We start from the raw sequence: 18,369 nt of genomic DNA on the forward strand, positions 1-18,369 counted from the left end.
CATGGGTTCTCCTGGCGACTGCGTGACATTATGTCATGTGATCCCTGCGGCCAATCAGCACTGGCTTCACTGTCCCGCCCTCAGACAAATCAGACATCAAAAGGAAGTGAGAGCTGCCAGATTATATCTTAAAGGAGAAGGTACATGTCACAAGTAAGGATATCTACTACTCATCTGCACCTATTTGAAGCTAGGTTAACCATAGGAGAAAACCTCTGCTAAAATCAATATATAAATATGGTGGTCATAGTGTATCTTGTAAAGTACAGATACATATCACATAAACAAATCTCTAGTGTCCATCTGCACCTTTTGAACCTTGTTACAAAGACAGCAGGCTATCCATGAATAAACAGTTACCGCAATATACATGTGAGACAGAAACTTTATAAGGGTAAGGGCAACCATATAAAAAAAATCAAATACTCATCTGCACAACCTTGGTAGGATGGGGAGTGGGAACCTTTGCCACTTCCCGTTCGTGTTTTTATGAATTTTAAGATGATTAGATATATTTAATAAAGTTGTATCATTTAGTTATGCTGCCTTTGCTTCCTTTTTTTCTTGAATTCTTGTATTGTTGGAAGTGCTACCTATATAGGCCAGTTTCTTTAATTGGATAACACATAAAGAACATGCCTACCACGGTGTGCATTTGGTTTTATTTTTAGTGTGATGCAAACACATCCAGCACTAATGAGCCCCATATAGATTAAACAATTGTTGGCAATCTGACATGTCTGATTCTGGAATTCAGGTCCTTTTGTTCTCTCAAAGATAAACTACCACCAGAAATGTCTGACAAATGTCTCATAAAGAACACAGCAATGCTCCACCTAGTGAATGCTCCGTTCTATGGGAGAGATAGCCAAGATGGCTGCTGGCTGAACCATTGGCCAAACCATGGTACAGCTGACAGCCATCCACTGTTTATGCAGGGGTGGGGGCTTAAAGATTGTTTTAAAGTTTATATCTTTACATATTGAGATAACAGTGCCTTCAACAAGCATTCATCCACTCTTGGGGAACCTGAGCAGTGATTAGCAGAACTGTTCTGGCTAAGCCGTAGAGGGTTCAGGGCTTGTGCTTTTGCAGGACCGATAACAGCTCCAATTCAGGATCTAATCAAGAACGGTGGGGTGAGCAGCTGTCACACTGGTGAGAGGAAACTGAGATTTTAGGAGTTGACGCTTCAGGTTGGAATGCAGATACTGTGGCATACTCAGCCAGGCTCTGGTGGTCGGCCTCCTTGACAACAAGCTGTAAACAATGTAAAATAAAAAGCCTTCAAAGGTGGAGAACGACAGCAGATAGAAAACACACGTCAATTGCAAAGTAGCTTATTTTCATGCTGTCTCAATAACTAGACTAATTTCATTAAATGAGAAAACCCCTTTAAGGCTCTGTTCGCACTGGTGTCATGGTTGTTATTTTCCATTGCACTGGATGGGTTATATAGGCTGGAGGAACATTATTATATTATTCTGTTAGTTCTCAAATATGTGTTAGCTAGGAGATAGTACATACATAACTACCTTTAGAGTTATATAAGCCAATAGTTACGCCACCCACGAACGCTTCCATTTTGGTTTTTAATAGAAGAACCAATCAAAAGTCAACATGAAAAACAGTATTTGAATAAGGCCTGTTGCTTTAATACTGTCTGAGAAGACTTCAGATCAAACATAATATCAATAAAAAAGATGCAAAATGTCCCTGGGGAGTAGAATACTGAACACTGCATAATGGAATGACCTAATTGTAACAAAAGACCGCAAAAGTCACCGTAAATGCCAAACATCGTGCTTGAAATTTCTGCTGGAACGGTATATTTGTTATTTGTAGATTTTATTGCACTAAGCTGGGTGCCATCATCTCATGCCGAGTATAGAAATTATTGCTGTTTGATCGGCATCATCCTCACTGCTATCAGTAAGGACCAAGTTCTCCTATAGTGCGATCAGTTCTCCCTGGCAGTGATTGCAGCAGTTGAAAGTGATGTTCTCATATCTGGTATATGGGTGAAATCGTCCAATACTTTTTTTTGCTGCTAAGAAAGAAGGTGAGGACTCGGAGAAGGAAATATCTGGAGATGTCTCAGAACATGAAATGGGATCTTGTGTATTCAGTATCTGAAACATAGGAAAAGTCATGTAATTAATACGTCTGGTCACAAAACTAATCACATAAGAGGAACCTTGTATACCAGAAAATTTTATATATACAGCGGGAAGCCTCTCCACTAGTGACAGCAGAAGAAAGGCACATGTACAATTCCATATTCTGCCAATCGGGACAGAGAATGCTGTTATACTAGACCAGTGATGGCGAACCTTTCTGAGACCGAGTGCCCAAACTGCAACCTAAAACCCTATTTATGACAAAGTGCCAACATGTGCCAAATGCCCCATCATGATCCCCTTCATGCAGAAATATGCCCCATCATGATCCCCTTCATGCAGAAATATGCCCCATCATGATCCCCTTCATGCAGAAATATGCCCCATCATGATCCCCATCATGTAGAAATTACCCATTCCACCACCTCCATCATTTCCTCCTCCCCATCACCCCATCATTGGCCCTCTCCCCATCACCCCATCATTGGCCCTCTCCCCATCACTCCCATCATTGGCCCTCTCCACATCATTGACAAACACACACACACACACACACACACATACATCACACCACACCGGCCACACTCACCACACACACATACACCACAGCGGCCACACTCGCCATACACACACACCACAGCAGCCACACACCTCTCCGCACGCCGGCAGCTTCCTCAGCTCTTATTTCCTCTCACACATTGAGAGGCGCGGCCGCAGCTGGATGACATCATCATTCAGCTCCGCGGCCGCGCCGCTCAATGTGTGAGAAGCAGGAAGCTGCATCCGGATCAGTGAGGCGAGTCCGCGTGCCAGCTGAGAGGGCTCTGCATGCCCTCTCTGGCACGCGTGCCATAGGTTCGCCATCACTGTACTAGACCAGGACAACCCCTCTGCTCTTCTCAGTGACAGAAAACAGCAGTCAGAAATGGTGGATGTGATTGGGAATGCGGCTGTAGAAAATTAAAAGTAATTTACCATTTCTGCCATTTTTTCTGCAGGAGTGCTGCAAAATTCAGTTGTCTGTTGAACATGCTTGGGGCTCGTGGATCCAGTATTTCCAATAAGGTGAGAATTTACAGCTTGTGCCAGCTTCCGGTTTGCTGCCACAAGCTCAGTGGTAGAGTATGGCTGATCGGCAGGGTAATAGGTCTGCGGTCGTCCCCACTGCAGGGAGATGAGTAGTTCTTCTAATACTCTATGGAAAAGAAAGAAGATACTAGTATTAGGCTTTTTATGTGGATGAAATTGTTTTATTTTTCAGTGCTTTTTCAGGGTTTATCTAGGTTTCCCAATTATAAAGTATGGCCACCATCTTCAAAGCCTCTTCTACAGTATTCTACTAAGCTGTATATAAGTCCACAATCCCCTCTGCATAGCTCAAAAAATACCTTTTATTATCTCCCCAAACTGTGTAGTGCAGACCGATGGGCGTCACTGGTCGTCACTTGGTGCCTCCTCTCTCATTGCAACCGCCGTCCTCCTGCTTGCTCCATGTGGATGACGCGTTTTATGTCATCCACACAGTGTCCCCTAATCGGTCTCCTGTGCAGGCGTACTTCGCTCTGCCCTGCTGAAAGCAGAGTAAAGTACTATAATGCGCATGCGCTGGCTTTAGTTCTGGGTCATCGACGCTCTTTGGCCTCTCATTACACATGCGCAGTTCAGTATTTTGCACTGACCAAGGGTAGAGCAAAGTGCGCCTGCAAAGGAGCGTGACTGGGGGACTGTGTAGATGATGTAGGAAGCGTCATCCACATGAAGCTGTAGGAAGCGTCATCCACATGAAACAGGGAAGGAAGACAGCGATTGCGACGAGAGGAGGCACCAAAGCAAGACCAACGCCGTCCATTAGACCGGACTACTCCATGTGGGGGGGATAGTAAAAGGTATTTTTCATGCCATGCAGAGGGTGTATGGACCTTATATACATGCTAGACTTCTGTAAAAAAAAAAAGGCATTAAAGGTGGTGGTCATCTATATATTGGGAAAACCTGGTGTTAAGTTACTGTGTAACTTGTATAGAATTTTTTTCCTGCAAATGTAGAAAAAAAAGCAATTTTTCTCAGTTTTATTTTAGTTTCCTTTTATACTGTTTGTGTTTTACACTACTTATTGAATTCATTCTTTAGGGTATTTTGGTCATGGGGATAATTAACATGTATTTATGTATATGAATTAAATTTGTTTTTAGTTGGCGGGGGATTCCATTTTTCAATTATATTTTTTAGTACTTTTATTTTTCATATAGTTTTTATTCACATGTATTTGTTACACAATATGTCCCACAAGACGTGGGGGAAAATGACATGTTGTTTTATTGCTATACCTAGCAGTCACGTGATCACCGGACCCAACAGAAGCACTGGTATTGTTCACAGAGTGTTATATGGCCTGAGACATGGAAGCCAACACTGGAGATAAACTGCTTCTGTTTTCCCCTCGACCTTCTCCTCCTGGATTTTAGCCTTGAGGTGCCAAAACCCAAGAAAAAGAGAATCAAAAATACCCCATTTTGGAAACAGTGCTCCTCTAGGAACTTACCTAACACATTTTTATGTTTCCATCAACACAGCCATGTCAAGGCTGGTTTTTTTTTTGCAGGACTATTTATTGCTTCGATTGACAACTTTCATTTCACCATATAAAGTACAGAGAAAAAAAATTTGAAGAGAGGTGCAGTGATGAAAATAACAAAACTGTGGCATTGGTTTTTGTCTTTATGTTTTCAGCTTTAATTGTCAAGCAAAGAAGACCTTGTCACAATTATGGTAATAACAAAAGTACCGAATATACTCGAGTATACAGTGGGTACGGAAAGTATTCAGACCCTTTAAACTTTTCACTCTGTTTCATTGCAGCCATTTGGTAAATTCAAAAAAGTTCATTTTTCCCCACTAATAAACACTCTGCACCCCATCTTGACTGAAAAAAATAGAAATGTAGAAATTTTTGCAAATTTATTAAAAAAGAAAAACTGAAATATCACATGGTCATAAGTATTCAGACCTTTTGCTCAAACACTCATATTTATTTCACATGCTGTCCATTTCCTTGTGATCCTCCCTGAGATGGTTCTACTCCTTCACTGGAGTCCAGCTGTGTTTAAATAAACTGATAGGACTTGATTTGTAAAGGCACACACCTGTCTATATAAGACCTCACAGCTCACAGTGCATGTCAAACCAAATGAGAATCATGAGGTCAAAGAAATGGCCAAGGAGCTCAGACACAGAATTGTGGCAAGGCACACATCTGACCAAGGTTACAAAAGAATTTCTACAGTACTCAAGGTTCCCAAGAGCACAGCTGCCTCCATAATTCTTAAATGGAAGAAGTTTGGGACCACCAGAAGTCTTCCTAGACCTGGCCGTCCAGTCAATCTGAGCAATCGTGGGAGAAGAGCCTTGGTGAGAGAGGTAAAGAAGAACCCCAAGATCACTGTAGCTGAGCTTCACAGATGCAGTAGGGAGATGAAAGTTCCACAAAGTCAACTATCACTGCAGCCCTCCACCAGTCGGGCATTTATAGCAGAGTGGCCAGACGGAAGCTTCTCCTCAGTGAGAGACATATGAAAGCCCGCATAGAGTTTGCTAAAAAACACATGAAGGACTCCCAGACTATGAGAAATAAGATAGTCTGGTCTGTTGAGACAAAGACAGAACTTTTTGGTGATAATTCTAAGTGGTATGTGTGGAGAAAACCAGGCACTGCTCATCACCTGCCCAATACAATCCCAACAGTGAAACATGGTGGTGGCAGCATCATGCTATGGGGGTGTTTTTCAGCTGCAGGAACAGGAGGACTAGTTGTAATTGAAGAAAACATGAATGTGGCCAAGTAAAGAGATATGCTGGATGAAAACCTCTTCAAGAGTGCTCTGGACCTCAGACATGGCCAAAGGTTCACCTTCCAACAAGACAATGACCCTAAGCACACAGCTAAAATAACAAAGGACTGGCTTCAGAACAACTCTGTGACCATTCTTGATTAGCCTAGCCAGAGCCCTCACCTAAACCCAATTGAGCATCTCTGGAGAGACCTGAAAATGGCTGTCCACCAACATTTACCATCCAATCTGACAAAACTGGAGATGATATGCAAGGAAGAATGGCAGAGGATCCCCAAATCCAGGTGTGAAAAACTTGTTGCATCATTCCCAAGAAGACTCATGGCAGTACTAAGTCAAAAGGGTGCTTCTACTCAATACTGAGCAAAGGGTCTGCATACTTATGACCATGTGATATTTCAGTTTTTCTTTTTTAATAAATTTGCAAAAATTTCTACATTTGTTTTTTTTTCCAGTCAAGATGGGGTGCAGAGTGTACATTAAAGTGTTTCATTGTTAATTATGCAAATTGTCTCTTCAGAGAGGAAGAGGACTAGAACTCTAGTGCCACCTATTGGAAGTAGCAATCCTAAAAGTCAATGTCGACCCTTTAACGAGCCTTGTTACATGTTGTCTCTTCCTCTCTGAAGAGACAATTTGCATAATTAGCATATTTCCCAGAGGAGCATTGTGGCTTTAAGTCTCCTCATCTCGACATGCTTAAATAATTTTATATTTTGATAGCTAGGACCTTTACTTTTCCAGCAATAACAAATATAAGCAGAGGGGGTAGGTATTCAGATTTTTTTTTTTTAATTTCAAGCAAACCTGTCAGGGGGACTATGCCAAGTAAACTACAGACAGTGTTGTCAGGTTGGCAGTGTTAAATTGATTAAAATGATTCCTGGGGTTGACATCCGTCTTGTGTTTCTTGTGTAATCAGTGTTAGAAGCTTTCAGTTAATGAGATGCCCGTGCTCCGGGGCGGGACTGTAGGCAGAGTCTATCTTCCTGCTCTAAGCCAGAGCGCCCAGACACAGAAACAGTCTGTCTCTCTCTCTTTGATATGGAACATGTTTGTCCTTTGGGGCGGCCTGTGAGCAGGTCTTTCCTTGGTTTGCGAAGATGCCGGGCAGCGGGGAAGCCGTGGGATTGGAAATACGGTCAGCACAAAACTGGGGGTGCGGTCTGTTGCTTCTCCACTGCCCGGCACTGCGCTCACGTCTCCCGGCACCATTGCTTCACCTGAAGAAGCAGTGGTGAAGTAAGCCGTCAGAGCTGTGCCATGGAAAAAGGGCAGATAAGCACGAAAGTCTCATACTTACTCCCTCATCATCTTGTTCCCAGGCACCTTACTGTCTATATGCAGTACGTGCACTGTCACCTGATGCTGTGTGACGTCACGTGACAGTACAGTGTGGCGATCGGCACGAATAACAAGTTACTCTGCTATTACAAAGGCTGGACGGAGGGAAGTAAGGCGTGCAATAACAAAGAAGGGGGATGTGGGTATTTACTAAGGTCTGCTATTACAAAGGAGGGTTGGAAGTGGGTATTAAAATAATATTTTTCCTTTTATTAAATGTTTTAGCACATTTGGCAAAAAATTTTTTTTCCTTATTTTCCTCTAAAACCTAAGCGGGTCTTATAAAGTGAAAATGCAGTATGTCACACAAAATAGTTAACAACATTTCCCACATGTCTACTTTACATCAGCAACATTTTTTAAACAATATTTTTGCTAGGACATTATAAGGGTTAAAAATTGACTAGAGATTTCTCATTTTGCCAACAAAATTTACAAAACCATTTTTTTTTAGGGACCATATCACATTTGAAGTGACTTTGAGGGGCCTATATGACAGGAAATACCCAAAAGTGACACCATTCTAAAAACTGAACCCCTCAAGGTGCTCAAAGCCAAGTTCAAGAAGTTTATTAATCCTTCAGGTGCATCACAGGAAGGAAAACATGAACATTTAATTTTTTCTCACAAAAACTTTTTTTAGCCCCCAATTTTTTATTTTCACAAGGGCAACGGGAGCAATTGCGCAACTATTTTTGGGGTCCATTTTATTCTAAGTACACTGGTACCCAATCTGTGGGGGAAAACTACTGTTTGGGCGCATGGCATGGCTCAGAAGGGAAAGAGCGCCATTTGACTTATGGAGCGCAAAATTGGCTGGAATCATCAGCAGATACCAAGTCGAGTTTGGAGAGCCCCTGATTTGCCTAAACAGTGGAAACCCCCTACAAGTGACCACATTTTGGAAATGAGACCCCCTCAAGGAATATATCTAGATCTGTGGTGTGCACCTTGACCTCACTGGTGCTTTTCAGACGTTTATAAAGTGGAGCCATAAAAAAAAACAAAAAAAAAAACACATTTTTTCCACAAAAATGTTCTTTTAGCCCTAATTTTTTATTTTTCACAAGGGTAGCAGGAGAAAATGGAACCCAAAAATTGTTCTTCAATTTCACCTGAGTACGCTGATACCCCATATGTGGGGAAAAACTACTGTTAGGGCGCATGCAGGGCTAAAAAAGAAGTGACATTTTGGAACGTAGACTTTGATGGAATGGTCTGCGGGTGTCATGTCGTGTTTTTTCGATACTCCCTGATTTGCCTAAATAGTAGAAACGCACCACAAGTGACCCCATTTTGGAAATATATCTAGGCATGTGATAAGCACCTTGAACCCACAGATGCTTCACAGAATTTTACAATGCTGATCTGTGAAAATGAAAAATATATATTTTTCACAAAAATGTTATTTTAGCCTCAAATTTAGCATTTTCACAAGAATAGCAGAAGAAAATGGACCCCAAAATTTGCTGTGCAATTTCTCCTGAGTACACCAATACCCTATATTTGATCGAAAACTACTTTTGAGGAACAGTGCAAAGCTCAGAATGGAAGAAGTGCAATTTTGAAGTTCAGATTTTGCTGAAATGGTTTGAGGGCTCCATGTCATATTGGCAGAGACCCTAAAATGACAGAACAGCAGAAACCCCACATAAATAACCTAAATTTACAAACTAAACCCCCCAATGAATTCATCTAGGGGTGCAGTGATCATATTGACACATGTTCCTCACAGAATTTTATACCACTGAGCGGTGAAGAAAATGTTGTTTTAGTCCCAAGTTTAAAATTTTTCTAAGGCCTCTTTCACACTTCCGTTTTTGACAATCAGTCAAGATCCGCCGATTTGGAAAAAAAACGGATCCGCCATTTTTCCCCATTGACTTTCATTATTGGCGGATCTTGACGGATTGCCGTCCGTTGCATCCGTTTTTGTGCGGATCCGCCAAAATGTTGCTGTCCGTCAACATCCTCAAAGACTTCCAAACGGAGCTTGCAACGTTTTTTTGCCTAGCGGATCCTCCAGACACAGATTTAACCCGAAATTCTATCTGGCTGCCGGTCTCGGTCTCTCTCTCTATCTCTCTCTCGATTCCTTTAACATTCTTCATTTGCCGGATCCGTCAAAAAAAACGGACGGGTTGCATCCGTTGTCATCAGTACTAAAACGGATCCGCTATCCGTCCTTTTAGCGTTTTTTAACTGACACAAAAAACTTAAGTGTGAAAGAGGCCTAAGGGCTAGTAGGAAAAAATGGACTCCAGTTTGTTGTAAATATTTCTCCTGAGTGCACCAATAAGCTACATGTAATCAGGAAATATTTTTAAGGCAAAGTGGAAAGCTTAGAACGGAAGGAAAGCCACAATACAATGCAGAATATACTGTTACGGTTTGCAGTGCTATGACCCACCGGAAGACGCCAGGTGCCAGTACAGGAGAACCCCCAATTTTACAAACTACACTTCTCAATGAATTCATCTAGGGGGTGCAGTGATCATACTGACACCACAGGTTTGTCACAAAATTTTATATCATTGAGCCGTGAAAAAAAAAAATGACATTGTTACCACCAAAATTTTGTTTCAGCTCCAGAATATACATTTTCATAAGGGGGAAAAGAGTAAAAATAGCACCAAAATTTGTCCCACAATTTATGTTGAATGTAGAAATACCCCATATGTGGCTGTACAGAACTGCTTACCACACAGCGAGACACGGGAGGGACGAAGATCTATTTGCCTCCTGGAGCACAGATTTTTCTAGAATAGTTTGAGAACTCCATATGCAGAGCCTCTTAATGCTAGAAGTGCAGAATCCCCCCTCAAGTGACCTCATTTAGGAAATTATATCATTTTGGGAATTTATCTACAGGTATAGTGATGATTATGACTCCATGGGTGTTTTCCAGAAACAAGCAGCAGTAGATGTTTCTGAGTGAAAATTGAAAACTGCAACTGTAGTGCCCAGTGCGTTGTAGTGCCCAGTATGTTGAGGTGCCCAGCTTATGTTTCTCGAGACACACACCTGTAAATTAGCCGGGCGCTCAACGCTACAAAAATGTAAAACATGGGGATGTTAAATGGGGTTTAGGCACACTGGGACTCAGAAGGGAGGGGGGCATTTGGGAGTGCTGAATTAGTAACATTTCTTTTCAGAGCCTTTGTGCTACCAGTAATGTGGAAGCCCCCTATATTTCTGTAAACAGATGATAGACATAAGTCGGGACTTGACTTTGTGGATTGATTTGAAGCTTTTGTTGAGAATATTTTACATAAAGTTTGAGATCACATTTTCAGTGTCTCCATCTGCCTCATTATAGGGAATCTTCCGTCGGGGGTTCAGTCGTCTGAATCACGCATTTCAGAGATTTACATGGAAACCCAGGTGTAAGCGCTCAGCGCAGGATAAATATGAGCCAAGCCTTATTGCGATCTTTGGGAGGCAGAATGAAAAAATCATCAGCATGTGAAGAATTGGTTTTATTTATTTTTCGTTTCGCTGTTCCTGGTATGTTTTTTTATGTGTGGCTGCTATCACACACTAAAGAGTGTTTTTTAATGGAAAAATTTGTGCATTGCCATATTTTGAGAGCTATAGTTTTTCCATATTTCAGCTGACAGAGTTATGTGAAGGACAAGTTGACGTTTTTATTGGTACCATTTTTGGACACAAGGTTTTTCATCACTTTCTATTCCAATTTTTGGTAGGCAGAATCAACAAAAGCCAGTAATTCAGGAATTGTTTTTTTTTTCATGCCATTCTACATGTGGTAAAGTTCATAAGGCAGCTAATTCGGGTCAGTACGATTACAGAAATACCACATTTATATAGTTTTTTCATGTTTTGGCGCTTTTAACCAAAAATTATTTTACAGAAAAAATAATTATTTTTGCATCACTTTATTCTGAGAGCTATTGTTTTTTTCTATTTAGTCACTGATGGAGCTATATCACGGCTTGTTTTTTGTTTCTATTTGCTTTTTTTTTACGGTGTTCACTAAAGGGGTTAACTAGCGTGACAATTTTATGGGGTAGGTCGTTCCGGAAGCGACGCTATACGAAAAATGAGTTGTTTTTTTCCACGAAAGTACAAATTTATAAGTACAAATTTATAAGTACAATATAATTTTTTAAATTACTTTGTGATTTTTTGTTTTTAAATATATTTTTTTACGTAGTCCCTATATGGCACTTTCACTTCCATGTGCCTGATCTCTATTATAGACCACTGCATTGCACGAGAATTACAATGATTTATAACAGTGCTGCACTGACACAAGCCCCTTTCACCATGGTCCAAGGGGCTTACCATAGCCTGGAGGAACGGATGTCGTCGTGACGACCTCAGGTCATCATGGCAATGACTGGGTCCCCCGCGATGATGTCCAAGGTCGGGAAGTCATTACAAACCAGGACGTACTGGGTGCGTCCAAAGTCGGGAAGGGGTTAAAACAAATAAATAAAAATAAATCTTACTTTTGTGTTTCAGACATTTCTTGCCGATACTGGTCCCTTTCACTTAATAAATCCTGAAGCGCACTTTGGGTCTCTCTATTCTGCCTCTGAAGATTTGCCCGTATGTTGGTTAATTCATCTGCCATAACCCTACAATAAAAGAAAAGATATATTAAAATCATTTTGCAGGAACTTCACATAATAACAACAACAGATTAGAATTCATGACATAATATACACAATCTGTATGATCTGACTTACCGGCTGGCAAGAAACTTGCTTCTCCATACGTCACACTGAATTGACATGCGTTCTAGCTGTTCTGAGAGCTGGGCCGTATTCCGAGACAACGCTTCATTCTCTAAAATGAGTTGGTTCTTTTCTCGAGCGATGCGCTCAAAATGATACTGCAAGTCATCACCAACAGAGGCCACCAGCAACTTCTTCAACTCTCTGTTAACCTTTGAAAAGAAGGAAAATTACTATAATAAACCACATTCCAATTAGTGGCTGCAGATTGTTGTTACGTTACATGACCACTGCAGCCAATCAGCAGCCACTGGTAGGTTGCAGCCTTCAAACTTCCATCAGATGGAATTGTGGAGACTGCAGCCCATAACGTTACGTGACAGCCAGGAAACCCAGTGTCAAATTTGCTGGAAAGGCGTCTATCTGGGAGATGAGAATATGTTTAGTTATCTGTGGGACTTAAGCATTTAAAAAGGACCTCTCACCAAATTTTTCAGAACCGGACGACAATGTAATTGTGGCTGCAGTGAAGAATAAAACATTTTTTTTCGCCTTTCCTTTGAAGTAGAGTGATTTTTTTTTTTTTTAAGTCTAAGTGGGCGTTAGCAGAGTTATCTCTGGGAGAGTGTACTTCTCCCAGTAAGATTTGCCCAGTCATAAGCAGGCAGCAACATAGAAGAAACACAGCCACCACTATAGCTTCGGTTTCTCAGTGTGTGAGATGTAATGATACAACTCTGATCTCATGGTTTAACCTACTGCATGATTATAAAATGCTGGGAGATCAGACCTTCAAATACGTTTTACGTGGAAGAAGGGGCAGCACAGCTGAATTTAGCTGTGTCACATTACAAACCCTTCTATCAGCTCTCTTCTTCTTATAGCACTGTCATCTCTGCTGTACTGCCCCTCTCCAACACTGCCTGTCTGGAAATGACTCAACTTGTAATCACTCTCCAATGGGAGGTCAACAAGCTACTCCTCTGTGAGATGTAATGGCAGCCTTCTCTGTTCTCACTGCAGAGCAAATATAAGATGCTGTGTGGACAACAGACATAAGTATGACTCATCGCCTTATACACAGTGTGAGGAAGGGGCAGTACAGCAGATCTGACAATGCTATGAGAAAAGGAGAGCTGGTAGAAAGGTTTGTAATGTGACACAGCTAAACTCAGTTGCACTTTCTAATTATGCACGAGGTCAGACCAGGAGATCATGGCTGAGTCATTACATCACACACTCCACTCTGAGAAACCTAACCTATGGTGGGGGAGTGTTCTTTTTCTGCTGTGTTGCTGCCTGCTTTAGTGATAGAGGGAGAAGTACCCACCCACCATTGAAAATTACCTGGTGGTAACACTCACTTCGACTTAACAAAACTTTACTCATATGGTGCCAAATAATTTGATTGCCAATATCTCCACAACGGAAAGCTGAAATAAAATTTTTTTATTTTACTCTGCAGCCACTATTCCAACTTGTGTCCAGTTGAACATAAAAAATTTGGTAAAAGGTCCTCTTGTCCAGTAGTGGAAGACCAATTTAACTGAAGACATATCACAACTGAACTGTTATAACCATAGAAAAAAGGACAGCAACTGATGAATAGTGTAAAAGAAGAAAAAAAAAACCCCTGAAGAAACAGTCGATGATTCATGGCCTCATGAGAGGAGGTAATCTGTGCTCTTCTCGGTGTGACCTTCCTGTCACACATCATAAACTCCTATACTGAACTTCAGAAGAAGGGTCACATGGGAAACAATGTCACTCTTATCAGACATGACAACATCCACTGCGCAGAGAAGCTTTGGTTACATGCAGCACCTTACATAATAAAACGTATTCATCCTCAATGGACGAATACAATTAAACTCAAGTTCAAGCGCGGTCAGTTGCATATAGCTAGCTGGTAGATCTACAAAGTTACAAGGTATTATTACCGTACTGAAAAAATGCCACTGTACTCTTTGTATAAGTTAATGCCTTTCCCATGCTATAGCAACACATTTTCAAATGTCTGCCTGCCACTGTTTATACCATAACAAAAAATTTAAACTTCACCCCCAATTACCAAAAAACATAGTAAGCATCTACACATACATGTAATGCCTATGGGCATCTTACAGTATAAGGGCGCAGTTAAGACGGCTGTATAAATTGGACTGGGATCAGAACAAAGTGCACAGACTATCCGGAGGCGCTCCAGACCAGAGCGTGACTGCTTCATGCATTTCTATGCAGCTGTCAAGCTCGGGAAGGGAGAGCCACCGGCCAGTTTGTGCACTGCGCTCCTATCTCGGTCCAACTTATATGGCCGTCTGACTACACCCTAACTGCGATGTGACCAGCGCTATCTCTGAAGTCTGGGTACTAATATAGCCTTGACCACTAGTACAAATACTTAGAATTATCAGAAGCTGTCACGTGTAGACTGTCCCTGGCCACATACTCTATTGGTGTAAATAGATCTCATATATCAGGGTCACCTAGTTGGGACCCCCCCCCCATGTGCCAGAACGGAGGGTCACTTTATACAAACTGGTGGAGCTGTTTTTATACAAAGAACATGGTAATTTGCCTGAATAATCGTTATGCGATGATATATTTCACCAAGAGCTGCCACTATAATAGGTAAAGCCTGGCTGGCTGGGTCTGTGCGCAGATAAAGAGACCTAGGGAAATTTTAGCTGTCACTGATAGAGACACTGTCTCTAATGCTTTGGAGATTGGTTCAATGTGCATAAGAGCCATGAAGGCTGACTGGCTGGCAAGAGATCTGAGAGCGAAGTAAAGATGAATAAAACACCGGAGACCGCGTGTTAAAATATTAAACTCACAGCCAGCGCTTGTACATGTAACCTGCATTTCTTTTCCCTTTGCTGGGTTCTGTAAATGTCCATTTTCTATTTCCACGCCTGCTGAAAAGAATTGTGATCCAAGCTCGCCTGCCCTCTCTGAGACCTCTTCCTCACACCATGGTCCACTATATGTAGGCAGTAAAATTAGAGTTGCGAGCTGCCATTAAAGGTTCTCCAGTTTAGCAGCGTCACGTCTCTTTATTCTGTGCTGCGGAGGCCTACTTACCTCAGTCTGCACCTTCAGTTGGTTACAGAGACCTTCTTTATCTTGTAGTAATCTCCTCTCTGAATTTTTCAATTTTTCCAAAGTGCTTTTCATTTCTGAGAGTTGTTTCCATGGTTCAGTGACACAGCCCACCACTTCTGCTTTACTATGTGCACTGACCTCGTGTGACTTCGCCTGCTTAGTCAGAACGGTGTGGGTTATTGCTGATTTTGGGATGACTAGACGGACTGCCTCTATCTCGATTGCTTTTTCTGTCTGTATTTTGCCCAGCTGAAGTACACCGGGACTTATGGACGGTGCTGGCGAACTTTTTCTTTTTGGGCTGTGAGCAGTTTTTGTGTGCGATGTTGTGACTTCTACGGATTTTAACGTCTGTGTTTCCATCCCATCCCCGGTCCCGCGGATCGGCGGAGAAGCGGACATGGCTAAAAAAGAATACAAGAATTCAATGTAAGAAAAATAGTAATATTATTTCCACTCAGTTACTAATTTCTTTGTGCTCCATATTGGAGGCTCACACACATTTGAAAGGACCATGTGAAATAACACTCTCAGTCTCCAGGGCTTTCTTTTTTCACAACTTGTCTGTATGTATAAAGTCTGAAGCTAGCTTCACAAGATAATTGTCACTCTCACTTGGCAATATTCACAGGACAGTTTTTCCCATCCATGTGATGTTTTATACAGGTACCCATAACCATACAAGTCAATAGGGCTTATCACCTTTTTTTTACGAATCCATGTGCCCTTGGACATTCAGGTCTATGATGCTCCACTAACAACTTTTTCAAGTTCTGGTGAATATGGTCTTTCACGATATCGCCAACAGTCCTACAGATAATAAATTGACCAATTTTGCCCATGCTGATCTGCCACTATGTTCAGGTAGGGCCTCACAATCTTCCAGTTCTCTACCTTAAAGGGTCCCAAGAGTGGGATCTCAAGTGATCAGCCAGTAATTACATATCCTGTGGACAGATGATAACTTGCTCACTTGGTACAACGCTTCAAAGGGAATCCTATCTTCTACAAAACCATTATTTTTTAACAGATATAATGTGGATGTGCAGGTAAATATTGTTTAAACCAAGTTAGGCTGGTTTACGGGATGTGTGGTTACAGGGAGAAAATTAAGTTATATTCTCCTTGTAGTCACTCGCTTCCAGTCATTGGCTGCAATGCAGGGGGCTATTACAGTCACCCCTCACTACACAATTACCACGCTGTCATCGCTTCCCTGCACACTGACTGCCAGCCAGCTCTACAGGGTGTCTGTACAGAGCAGACTACAGTGGCGGTGCAGGAGGCGAGATTACAGTGCTCACTGACAGCCGTGACTGTTACAGCTCCCCGCACCGACCCAATGACTAGAAGCGAGCAGCTGCAGGGAGAATATAACTTTATTTCTCCCTGTAGGCGGGCTTCCACTAAAGCAGCCTATAATGATTTAAATACTATTTACCTACAGATTACCACTATATCTGCAGATAAACAGCTTTTCTGGAGGTGACAGGTTCCCTTTACTTGTCAGGGTCCTTAGGTCCCCAAAAATTGCTAAAAAAACTGCTACGAAGTGCAAAATGATGCAATTGTTTTCCACTCTTTAAGTTGGTTTCACACGTCTAGACCACGATGCATGAACTTGTCAGCCTGATAGGCATATATAAGGCTGCCGAATTTGGGACAGGAAACCCGTGTCCCGTCCATGCATCTTGGTCATAGTACAGACCATGAAACAGAGATGTGTGAAACCTGCCTTAGTGTGACCATGTGCACAGGCAATAAACCCACAAGCTAAAGAAAGACCTAAAAACTAACATTATAATACTTACTTGTCATGGTGTCTTCACAGTTTTATCCAACTGACCGATGAACCTGATTACTATCTGAAAAAATAAAAAAAAACACAAAATTGAGAAAAAATATTTTTCTATTAAAACGACAAAGAAATGGATACATATCTGCTTTGGTACACTAGAATTACTGTTACGGAAGATAAACATTTATCATAAGTGTATGCCTTACCTCTTCTTCAATTTAATCAGTTATTTCTGCTTTTAAGCTCAGCTCTATTAAGGAGCAACTAACATTTTGACCATTTTTTCCCTCTTAGGCCCTTGAATTTACTGGTCAGGGTCATTAGATCCTCCACAAATGCTCAAAAGACTGTTGAGAGGTGCAAAGAGTAGAGTATGGGTTCAATAGGCTTTCTATCAATCAGGACTCAGACCCTCATTGATCAGAAGCCAATTAAAAAAAGCCTAAAAAAATTATCAAAAGTTTAGTAACTCTTTGAAGTGTATCTCCCATGATGAAGAGAGCTTCATCTCCCAACCAAAGTGATGGCAGAAGGTATTGCTCTTAGGGAATAATACAACCACAAAAGAGAACATTGCAAGAGATAAGTTCAGTATTAAAGAGTATCACACCAAACCAGATTTCTGCTTTACCTCCACTGTTACCTCCACTACTGGCAGGAGACCTAATACTATCATCCTTGGAGAAATCCTTGGTAACCCTGAAGTCACTAGTGGGATGAGGGGTGATGCATGAGTTCCACTGAGAGAGGTGGTCCACCCCACACTCCGAGCACACATTTGGCACCACGCAACTGTGTGAGAGGTACACCGGTGGGGGGGAAAGTGCCGAGCCTCTCAATGTAATGAGTATGTGCCTCTGGTTGTTCAGCCACCCAAAATGGACATCGGCTTTGTAAACAGGCTCTTTGGATTGACAGAAAGTGGGGATACAGGTACATAACAGAACCAACACATTCATTTTAGTTAGGCTTTAAGAACCAGCAGCTTGTGATATGTACATACTTGATGAATAAAGAAAGCAGGAATGATAAGATCACAACAAAGGAGAAACAAAGAGTCCAAAAATTTTCCAGAATATATGCACAAAATTAATATTTATTGATAAGTAGCCTAACAATAAATTGCAAAAACTATATTATTCATTGCTTATAAACAATATATGGGTTCCATCATATACAATGAACTGTATCCACGGGTGTAGCAAATAACCGAAGATACAGGATGAGATTCAGTAAGAAAAAAACAGAGAAATCAATGATAATGCAAATAAACATTTAAGGATATCCCCAATATCAGGTGCATATGCCTTTAAATATAGTGAGCTGCTCTAAAGTGAGGAAGCGACAACATTTGAACGCGAAATGCACGTCGGGGTATGTGACTGGGGTCTAGGCGAGATTTTCCACTTCAATGGGCAATTATTCCTGATCTTGACTTTCATGACACCTGT

General features: G+C 41.5%; 1 protein-coding gene across 3 annotated transcripts in view; it reads right to left on the minus strand.

Annotated features, from left to right (window-relative positions):
* Window positions 1-1,633: 1,633 nt before the first annotated feature.
* BLZF1 (basic leucine zipper nuclear factor 1) overlaps window positions 1,634-18,369 on the minus strand; it is a 32,258-nt gene continuing 15,522 nt past the window's right edge. For all 3 annotated transcript variants that reach the window (XM_073563792.1, XM_073563794.1, XM_073563793.1), the window contains exons 2-7: window positions 16,932-16,985; window positions 15,100-15,524; window positions 12,028-12,227; window positions 11,788-11,916; window positions 3,096-3,315; window positions 1,634-2,132 (exon numbers count right to left, since the gene is read on the minus strand). In XM_073563792.1, coding sequence (XP_073419893.1) covers window positions 1,950-2,132; window positions 3,096-3,315; window positions 11,788-11,916; window positions 12,028-12,227; window positions 15,100-15,524; window positions 16,932-16,938 — 1,164 coding nt within the window. In that variant the 5' untranslated portion in view covers window positions 16,939-16,985 and the 3' untranslated portion in view covers window positions 1,634-1,949. The remainder of the gene's footprint in view (window positions 2,133-3,095; window positions 3,316-11,787; window positions 11,917-12,027; window positions 12,228-15,099; window positions 15,525-16,931; window positions 16,986-18,369) is intronic.

Source organism: Dendrobates tinctorius, unplaced genomic scaffold (genome assembly GCF_039654945.1).
Source record: "Dendrobates tinctorius isolate UK_male_01 unplaced genomic scaffold, ASM3965494v1 ptg000398l, whole genome shotgun sequence".
Classification (NCBI taxonomy): Eukaryota; Metazoa; Chordata; class Amphibia; order Anura; family Dendrobatidae; genus Dendrobates; species Dendrobates tinctorius.